At 45.4% G+C, this 10,730-nt stretch overlaps 1 protein-coding gene across 3 annotated transcripts in view; it reads left to right on the top strand.

Annotated features, from left to right (window-relative positions):
* Positions 1–230: 230 nt before the first annotated feature.
* LOC135106782 (MARVEL domain-containing protein 1-like) overlaps positions 231–10,730 on the top strand; it is a 46,629-nt gene continuing 36,129 nt past the window's right edge. Inside the window, exon 1 of one of the 3 annotated variants that reach the window (XM_064016088.1) lies at positions 231–563. In XM_064016088.1, coding sequence (XP_063872158.1) covers positions 411–563 — 153 coding nt within the window. In that variant the 5' untranslated portion in view covers positions 231–410. The remainder of the gene's footprint in view (positions 564–10,730) is intronic. The other 2 variants (XM_064016087.1, XM_064016086.1) reach the window with 2 other exon arrangements.

Genomic DNA, 10,730 nt, shown 5'->3' with positions numbered 1-10,730 from the left:
TGTTTTCAGCTTCACACCACGGCGGTATCTCCTACGCTACTCATGTAATGTTTCCTACAATCCCATGCACAAATTTACATTTTACATTTATGACATTCCTGAACTGTAACATGTAAACCTTTAAAAGGAATTCGTCAGCTCCTTCAGTATCACGAAGTGGGCGGGGCATTCCCTGGTGGTGGGAGGAAGAGAGACGGAGTGGAGGGGCAGGAAGACGGGAGGGGCAGGCTGTCGTGGGTGGGGGATTAGAGGGAGTAGACAAGGTTGAGTTGCTTCGCGACGAGGCAACCAAGCCAAGCTCCCTCAGTGCGCTACCAAACAGTGAGGCAGATTGACGTCCCCGTGTAGTGTCTTCCCCACGTTGAGTTTTACTGACTGGAGGAGACCCAGCCGAACCCCAAAGTATCGATATGATGGCGGAAACTCACTCCAAGACACAGACGTCCACAACAACCATCACGACGACCGCAACTCCGACTTACGCCCCGCCGCAAAAATCAGGAATATCCCTCTGTCTACAGTATTTCAAAACTGGCCCAGGAATTGTCAAACTGGTGGAACTGGTGAGTAAATATTTCGTGCCGCAACATGCATGCTGTGATGTCCTTGAGTAGTAAATTTACGACGACCGTCCAGTCCTAAAATAAAAGGTACCCAGTGGGGACCTCAACGCGTCTTAACGTAAAAGGGTTGACGCCTACCTGTGGCTGGACAGTTGGAGGTCACGGACGAAAACCTGAACCATGATATCGGGATACTATTCGCAATTACCCATATTTACATCGTGTCCCACCGTGATGATTGGTGAGACAGACAGTGTGATATGCACAGTGCAGAAAAATATCCTCACTGTACTAAAGTAAAACCTATTAATTACCAAACACATATAATGAAAAGAAAGACCTCGTTATTCACTGGCAGGACTCATGTTTTAGGTGGCAGGGCCAGCACCACACGCCCCCTGTTATGCCGCTGTTCAACCCTTTACCACTCCCTCTTTCCTTGCTAGTGCACTTCATCACAACCAGTACTGCAGGAAGCCGCTGTGCTCTCATGCTGCGTCTTACGTCCATCAGGCTTTCCGTTCCCGAGAGAGAGAGAGAGAGAGGAGAGAGGAGAGAGAGAGAGAGAGAGAGAGAGAGGAGAGAGAGAGAGAGGGAGAGAGAGAGAGAGAGAGAGAGAGACTGAATGATTGACTGACTGGTTAACTAATAAACACTCAGAAAGTCAGGTGTACAAATAGCATCAATGATTTTACTCGTGTGTGTGTGTGTGTGTGTGTGTGTGTGTGTGTGTGTGTGTGTGTGTGTGTGTGTGTGTGTGTGTGTGTGTGTGTGTGTGTGCGCGCGCGCGCGAGCTTTGATCTTCAACATTCCCAACACTTAGTACTTGCCTTGTGTGATCATAACCAGTGTCTAGTTCCTAGACACTGGTTATGATCACCAGTGTAATTCTCATCCACTTCACGACATCGGTGCCAAAAAGACCACGTGGTGGCCCGACACTGGAGAGAGACGGCCGGCGGGGTAAAAGTTGGCCCCCGAGAAAGACACCGGCTTAGTTATTTTTGGCTGCGGCCTTTCCTCCTCTCCTACTCTTCTTTCCTTCTCTATTGTTCTTACGGGCTTCCATAATATGTGATCGGTCTGTCCTGGAAGCGCGACACGGTATGGGTTGGTCAGGCACATTTTCAGCCACGACATGAAAATACTCTCTGTAATGCCGCGTATGGGGGAGGGTTACTCAGGGAGAAAACATACATAAATAGACAACAGAATGACTTGTTGATTGATCAGCTGTTGTGTGTGTGTGTATGTGTGTGTGTGTATGTGTGTGTGTGTGTGTGTGTGTGTGTGTGTGTGTGTGTGTGTGTGTGTGTGTGTGTGTGTGTGTGTGTTGTATAATAGAGAGAGAGAGAGAGAGAGAGAGAGAGAGAGAGAGAGAGAGAGAGAGAGAGAGAGAGAGAGAGAGAGAGTCGATGTGTTTATACAATCGCATAAAGTAAAATTACGCTTGCTTTCGTGGGGGCGTTCCCAGAAAGTAAAGGCTGCTGATGCAATAGTTAGTCTGCTGGTCTTGAAGATGTAACTTGCTACTCTCTGGTGTGGGTGAAGTAGAAAATTACTTTTATGTCATTTAGTTAAACCTATCACCTTTCCAATACACAACACGTAAGTAAAGGGGCTCATGTTAATTTGTTAAAGCTATTATATTCCCATGCAACAACAAACCACAAGAACTTTTTTACAGCTACGTGTATTCCTCTTCCATAAAGACCCTTTCGAATTAGTTTAAGCATATAAGGAATGTTTTACTAACGTAGTGAATTAAATGTCACTAAATTCTTCTTTACATGATTGGTTACTTACATTTTTTCCGATATTTCATTTCAAAATAATAGCCAACTAATAGTTTAATTACACAAAAAAATATGAGCTCTAATGAGATTCCTCCCACATTACATAGCGAAGGTCATGTAATCTGGTCATCGCCGCCCCGCCCCCCACATATACTCGTAATACTCGGCAAAGACATAAAGCTGGACCTTTCGTAACCAGACGCCGCCCACCCCACCTCAATTTCATGAACATTTTAACGTCCTTCAGATTTGCAATACTTAAAATTTCCCAAGTTTGTAATTCAAGATAATTTCATCTTGCAATTCATGAAAACTTCATTTTAGGATGAGAGTCCAATGCATATTTTGCGAATGAATCTTTCAAGCAGTCTACACTTTGGCAGTAGCGTGTTGTCATGGAGTGGGAAATGTGACACATCACGCGTCATTTTCCTGGAATGCCACTTGAAACCTTTTTCAGTCCTCATACGATCTGAAAGTACCAGTGCAGTCGCTGCATTTGAGTGCAGACAGGAGGCACGGAGGTAATAATAATAGTTCAAAGTTGTGACTCCCTGGTCGGGGCTGATCGCTCTCACTTATATAAACTGTACATTTGTATTACGACACCAATTAATAATTAATCACTAAGTTCTTTAATGTTTTTCGACTCCCACATAATGTTTTCTCAAGACACATCCCATAGTAGTAAGGATTAGGCTGCAGCATCCACTGATGTGGCACCAAAAGGCCTGCAAAACATATTTCTAAGATAGTGACTGCTTCAGGATTCGTTGTATTCACTCTTCGCAAAGTGCATCAGGCGCAAGTGTACTGTATTCCACTTTGCTTGAAGTAACACTCCTTAGAACATTACATACTGTAGAAATCAAGGACGAAGAAATAATATTATATCTAAAATTTTTCCTTACAATAAAATCTGGGCTGCAAGTCTAACACAAATCGACAAAAATATCATTGATGAACCTTAAGTAAAAAAGGGAACGTTGGCAGCCTTGGCTCTCTCTCTCTCTCTCTCTCTCTCTCTCTCTCTCTCTCTCTCTCTCTCTCTCTCTCTCTCTCTCTCTCTCTCTCTCTCTCTCTTGCCTTCCTACCCTCGCCCACTGCCTTAACTAGTGTGGCCAGAACCCTGCTCACGTTACTCTCTCTCTCTCTCTCTCTCTCTCTCTCTCTCTCTCTCTCTCTCTCTCTCTCTCTCTCTCTCTCTCTCTCTCTCTCTCTCCAAGTGGCAAGCTGAAAACACCTTTATACTAGCATATCTAAGGAGAGCCTTGTTAACTGTAAACACACATCGTGCTTTCACTATATGTACTGCACGAACTAGGAACCACTACATACTCCGTAAAGACGATTCCACCCACCGCCTCAACTTGGTTCACAACTTTCTATCAGGGCAAGGAGTATATCAGGGCGTCTGAACTTCAATGCGGGCTGCCTTTTGTATCCTGTTTGTTGGCAGAAAGGAGTCATAGTCTTCTCATGCCCCACCCTCTCCCCCCGCCTACTCCAGCAAGTAACACAGTGCGACGAGTACGCAGCTTTGTTTGGAGAATTTATACCACGAGTGAGCTACGTGTGTGTCAATTCTTGTTAGGGGGGGGAAGCTGATCTTTAGATCCCCATATACAAGGGAAAAGGCAAGTAGCAAATAAAATTAAGACACTTTAGTAGTAGTAGTAGTAGTAGTAGTAGTAGTAGTAGTAGTAGTAGTAGTAGTAGTAGTAGTAGTAGTAGTATCATCTACAAAAACCCAGTAAGATCCACATAACAGCGAATGGTGCATGTAGCAGAAGGCAGCGCTAGTGATGATGAGACCACCACCACCAGCTAGCTAGGGGAGGGTGGTGTGCTATTCCTAGGCAAGAGGAAGTGTGTGTGTGTGTGTGTGTGTGTGTGTGTGTGTGTGTGTGTGTGTGTGTGTGTGTGTGTGTGTGTGTGTGTGTGTGTGTGTGTGTGCTGCCAGGGGGTGAAAAGTAAGCCCAACAATAAGACACAGTTTTTCTTACAGATGTTTTCTTAGAATTTTCACAGAGGATTCTATTTTTGGGTGCGAATAATCTAACCTGTGCTGATAATGCCAAGCAAACCAGGCAGGTTGGGATGGCGGCCGTTAAAATAGTTAGTGTTACATCACTGACGCTGCTCGTATTCACTTTCGCGCCTCTAGTGAAGAACCTCACTATACATTCAATGGGCAGTTGATCAACCGACACACGCACTCGAACTTTCAGACACTTTGGCACCTTAGACACACCGACACTATACACCAAGAAGCGTAGGCACTTAACGCAGCGGGTTTCCCTTCATATTTGAGTATTACTGCCTTGTAAAACACTGGTTGCAAATGAATGGTCAATAAATTAAACCAATTAATAGGAATATGTAGCACAGAGTACTTTATGCTCCTCTATGTCACATGTTTAAAAGTCGCTGATGTCCTCTTCGCCCCTCAAGATGCCAAAACTTGGAGGGTTATTAACCTCAATGAAAAGTGAGTGCTGCTAGTTGGGCCGTTATTGTACTAAGGTGACGGATATAACGTAAAATTTAGTACCAGAAATGACGTCACTTCCTTGATATACTGACAACATGCTATCTTCCTTGCGGAGAGCCGCGGAGAGCCGCTCGCTTTCTCCTCAACCCCATGACCAGAGAGAGAGAGAGAGAGAGAGAGAGAGAGAGAGAGAGAGAGAGAGAGAGAGAGAGAGAGAGAGAGAGAGAGAGAGAGACACCCTAATACTACGGCGGGCGGTCCGTGTCCCACAGCTTTCTCTCCCAAACTTCATTACATACTCTCTCTTCTCACTTGCCTCCACCTCCATCCTCTCCCACCCAGCGACACACACACACACACACACACACACACACACACACACACACACACACACACACACACACACACACACACACACACACACACACATAATTCCAGCCATTCCTCCCCTCCCTCTATTATTTCGATTGCTCAACCCCAAGTGACGTCTCCTCTGCGTTTTGAGTTTGTCCCTAGTAAGCATCTGTTCCTCCTCAGCTACACCACCTAGGATTCACGTGTGCTGGGGATGGCCCGCACATATTGTAAGAGGGAGAAAGTAACAAAGAATGTTGACAGACGTCTATCCAGAAAGAAGTTTATGAATGTTAAGTACGTTAAGTATGCCAAGATACCCGGTACCTAAACTCAGGATAATCTATGTATACCTACTTAAATATTTATTGAACTTATAAAACCTAGTATGCGTTCTGGAATGACATGGCAGGAATAGACACCTGGCACAATAATGTTCCATAGTTCAGTCTTTCTTGTAGCCACTGGATCAGCACATACCAGATACCCAATTCCTTGCTGGGAGTCCTCTGCTGACAGTAAGAGATCCAGAAATTGATAACACGTTCTCCTCCAGTTAATCCGCGTGACATGGCAGCGTATCTTATGACTCCCTGAACGGTGTCGCGATAGAAAAGACTTTATTTTCTCATCGCCCTACTGCTGGATGTATTGTAACTGACTAGGTGAGTAATGAATGCCAGTCACACGGTACTCCTCTTCAGAGGCATTTAAAAGCAATCTTTTTTTTTTTCCTTTTAAAACTCTCTCTCTCTCTCTCTCTCTCTCTCTCTCTCTCTCTCTCTCTTCTCTCTCTCCTCTCTCTCTCTCTCTCTCTCTCTCTCTCTCTCTCTCTCTCTCTCCGTAACATTCCACTGACTAGGTCAGACAGAAGGTAGGAAAGCAGCTTTTGCAGCTGCTTCTAAAACTGTCTTTTTTTTTCTTCTTCATCTTTTCCTTGTATATGTGTACATGACGAAAGCAGGCAGTCCTAGTTTCAAGTGCATCTGGCAAACGACCTAGCTCTTATGACATACTTGTATATGATTCAAATGTCATATTTCGTGTCGTGAGCTCCTGTCACTGTCAGTATTCCTGTGTGTGTGTGTGTGTGTGTGTGTGTGTGTGGTGTGTGTGTGTGTGTGTGTGTGTGTGTGTGTGTGTGTGTGTGTGTGTGTGTGTGTGTGTGTGTGTGTGTGTGTTCTATAGGTTCCGGCTTCTACCCAAGTCTGAATGCCCTTCCCTCCAAAACGTTATGTACGTACGAGTACATTAAGAATCCAGGCCTCACACTGAGTCCCCATGACGCTCAGTGGCTCGGTGTCCTGACTCCTGAATAGAGGTCATCGCAACTTGCATGTCTCATGAGAGAGAGAGAGAGAGAGAGAGAGAGAGAGAGAGAGAGAGAGAGAGAGAGAGAGAGAGAGAGAGAGAGAGAGAGAGAGAGAGAGAGAGAGAGAGAGAGAGAGAGAGAGAGAGAGAGTGAGTGAGTGAGTGAGTGAGTGAGTGAGTGAGTGAGTGAGTGAGTGAGTGAGTGAGTGAGTGAGTGAGTGAGTGAGTGAGTGAGTGAGTGAGTGAGTGAGTGAGTGAGTGAGTGAGTGAGTGAGTGAGTGAGTGAGTGAGTGAGTGAGTGAGTGAGTGAGTGAGTGAGTGAGTGAGTGAGTGAGTATTTAATGTGCATGTTTGTGGTCTCTCTTTCAGTCTATCTCCCTCTCTATATCTATCTTGGTGTGTGTGTGTATGTGTGTGTGTGTGGGTGGGTGGGTGGGTGGGTGGAAAACATGATTCATAATATAAAAAAAAAACTTTCGGGCAGAACTACCTCGTTACTGACATTTAGAATTCTCATGGCCACTAATTATAATGCACGTGTGAAGCGACTGAGCAATGCAGAGAGGGGCAGGGGCACGTACAGACACAGGAAACATGGAAAATTAAAAGATAAAAAGTGAGTACAGCAAACGTGGAGAGTGGGGTAGGGTAGAGGGTAATCGCGGTATGGCCTAAATTAATATCAGAAAAATTATAACCAGGAGACTCAGTAATGAAGGTCATAGTGTCCTTCAGAAGGGAAGTAAATGGAAGCAGCCTTCATATGGCGTTAAGGAAGGCATGATACTGCATCGGTAATGAGTTTGGTGGTAGTGGCGGCGGTGGTGGTAGTAGTGGTAGTGGTGGTGGTGGTGATGACCATACTGTCAATGACGCCATAATTCATTGAGGTGGAAACGGAAACACTCGGACCATTTGATCATTATTACTCCTGGACGCCACCACCACCGACGTCCGGTCTTTGTGACTCTTCTGAAACACACCAGCGCTGCATCACGCGTCCGTCCTTCTACGTACACTTCACACTTATCACGGTGCTTAGGTGGACATTTAAAGGCCACTCAGAAACCGAAAGCAAGGGGTCAAGTGTGACTGCATTAGTGCTGATAGTTTATTGCATTCTGGATCACATCACACTCAGCGCGCACGCACACACACACACACACACAACACACACACACACACACACACACACACACACACACACACACACACACACACACACACACGGCCTTTCTAATATATATATATATATATATATATACTATATATATATATATATATATATTATATTATATATATATATATATATATAATATATATATATATATATATATATATTATATATAAACTTACAAATCAAAGTACTAAACACACACGCATTAGACAATCACGACACCCTTGGAACCAAACGCAATGGAACCTTTTTTTTTCAAATCCTGTGAAGCATGACAGTGAGACGGCAAGGTGGGCGTGGCTGTGACGGCCGGCCCTTGTTCCGGTCACCACGAAGGCACAACGTCCGGCACCAAGGCAATTACTGACGTGTTCCTGTTATCGTTCAAAGGACTCAGCAAAAGTAACTTACTCAATACAGCTGAAAAATAACAAACACTGACCTCCTGACACACACACACTCTCTCTCTATGTGTGTGTGTGTGTGTGTGTGTGTGTATATGCGCGCGCACGAAGTCTTTCATGATCAACTTACAGATGAGCAACGTCACTAATGCAGTCCTTAAACGAATCTCACCCCGTCGAAAGTAAACACTTAAGATTTAAAATGCATATCCTGCCACGTGTACGGGTGCTGCTGCTTTGGGTCCATGAGATATGCACACAAGCGCGCACGCACCAATTTTGTAGGCTGACCTCCATGGAGCTGACCTAGGTTAGTGTGTGTGTGTGTGTGTGTGTGTGTGTGTGTGTGTGTGTGTGTGTGTGTGTGTGTGAGTGTGTGTGTGTGTGAGAGAGAGAGAGAGGAGAGAGACGAGAGAGAGGAGACAGAAGAGGAGAAGAGAGGAGAGAGAGAGGAGAGAGAGAGATGAGAGAGAGAGAGAGAGAGAGAGAGAGAGAGAGAGAGAGAGAGAGAGAGAGAGAGAGAGGGGGGGGGGTAGAAGCAAAAAAAAAAATAATAATAATAATACTGCTAATAAGGACAATAAAGGATAATAGAATTCAAAATACAAAAGACGATCCTAGAAAACTTTTACGCACTTTTGAGAAGCAGTGCCAATCAAGTTATTTATGACAGGCAACGCAAATGTGTACCTGTGTGTTTGATTAAACACCTGTTGGCTCCGAAGCCAGCGGACCAACAAGTGTCAGTGTGTGTGTGTGTGTGTGTGTGTGTGTGTGTTTACCTAGTTGTATTGTACAAGGCACGAGCCAAAGCTCATTTTGTCCTGTCTCCAAGTGTGTGTGTGTGTGTGTGTGTGTGTGTGTGTGCTTGCAGTCGCGAGGCCCGGCGCCCATCCTCCGACTGACAGTGCCCTGCCACGGCGTAGGACTGAATACAAGCCACTTTCGCCCTGAGGCGAAGTCCTGCGCAACGGTCCTGCGCCAAGCCACGCGAATGAACTTATCGCGACGAAAACGCACGAAAAGTTTTAAAAAATCCTCCCCTGGCAACACTCCACCCTGTGACGCGCCGCTGAGGAGGACCCACGCAGATGCCTCAGTGTTATTCAGCGGCTGTTTTTATGATTCATTTATTATTAGTAGTAGTATTTTTGGAGAGCGTGTTAGTTATTTTCAGAAATTCCACCAAACTGTCTTCTATGAGAGCCTATTAATGAAGAGAATACCAAGCACTTGACGTGTTAACACACTCACTAAAAACAGACGACCGGCTTGTATGTAACGCTACATTCTCATAATTTACATCATACCTATGGTTTTACGCAGCCAGACTGAAGGGTATCAAGTGAAATTAGATGCGGCAGAAACTAAAACACTTAAAAGTAACACAGCTTAGCACTACACACAACGCCAGACTGTAAGCACCTGGCAGCTGAGGTTCTCGCTGATCGCTATACACCTGTTGAGGAGGCCACGGAGGAGCGTCTCCTGGGCGGTGCGTCACCTAACCCTCTCCCCCTCCTGCTGGATTTTAAACTTCACACACGGTGGTGCGTCTATTTAAAACCTGGTATTTTAACCGATCTTTACTCTCGACTGTTTTGAATGATTCACGTACTTGTAGCCAGTGAAAGGACAGGAACAGGGTGAAATTCAAGAGTGTGTTCCCTAATATTCCTCAATAATAATAACAAGCAGTACGTAGTAGTAGTAGTAGTAGTAGTAGTAGTAGTAGTAGTAGTAGTAGTAGTATGGCAGTGGTGGTGGCATAAATCTATCTCGTAAGGGTCCTTTCTCTTGGCTAGCACATTTAGCACAAAACAATCACTTCATCCTTGTTTGCGGCAAGCCTGTAAAATCATTCATCATTTTAGTAACGACCTCTTGACGCACTGGCCATGAAATGCAGGAAATCCATAGTAATCGTCACGTCGCCCTCTAGCCTCTCACAGCGCCCCGCTGATTTTGTATGCTGAAGTGAGACGGCTGACGCTCAGGTGTACGGGTTGGGTGACAATTAGGCTGAGAAAATACCTTCGTCCATCCTGATCGCCTGCCGCTGCCACCCTCGCCTCTCGCCGCCCGCTGCCCACACCGCCTCTCGCTCTCCTTCCATCCCCGCCACCAAGGAGACGAGGGTTCGATCGTCCCTCTCTGCCCACCTCCCTCCTCTTTATTTACATTCCTTACTAAAAGGTATTGGATTTGCTGCATAATGTCATGCCCTTGGCTTGGCTTGGTGTGACTGGGTACAAATTTGGCTGCAGCGTTCTGTACTGCTGTAGGAGAGTTTTGAAGCAACTGTGGTGGAAGCATGCCAACAACAGAGGCCGAAAGGTGTCAATCAGCCTGTGAGGCCAACATCTTAACGTTTGCAAGTACTTTCGTTGCAGAGGAAGAGCAGGAAGTGCCTCGATGCGGACCAGAGTCGCTCGCCTGAAGGTCAATATGCATCAAAAACAAGCCATTTACCCTGACACGTCCCGCGTTCGTAAATCACCCGAAATGATGTGCAATCGGTCGCCGGTTTGAAAATGAGCTACAGGGACAAGAAAAAAACATTTACCCTCCAAGTGTCCCATGCACCCAATGCCAAATACTGAAGCAAATGTAGCATACTCGTATATCATA

Source organism: Scylla paramamosain, chromosome 14, assembly GCF_035594125.1.
Source record: "Scylla paramamosain isolate STU-SP2022 chromosome 14, ASM3559412v1, whole genome shotgun sequence".
NCBI lineage: Eukaryota > Metazoa > Arthropoda > Malacostraca > Decapoda > Portunidae > Scylla > Scylla paramamosain.
This window is presented reverse-complemented; position numbering and strand designations above follow the sequence as displayed.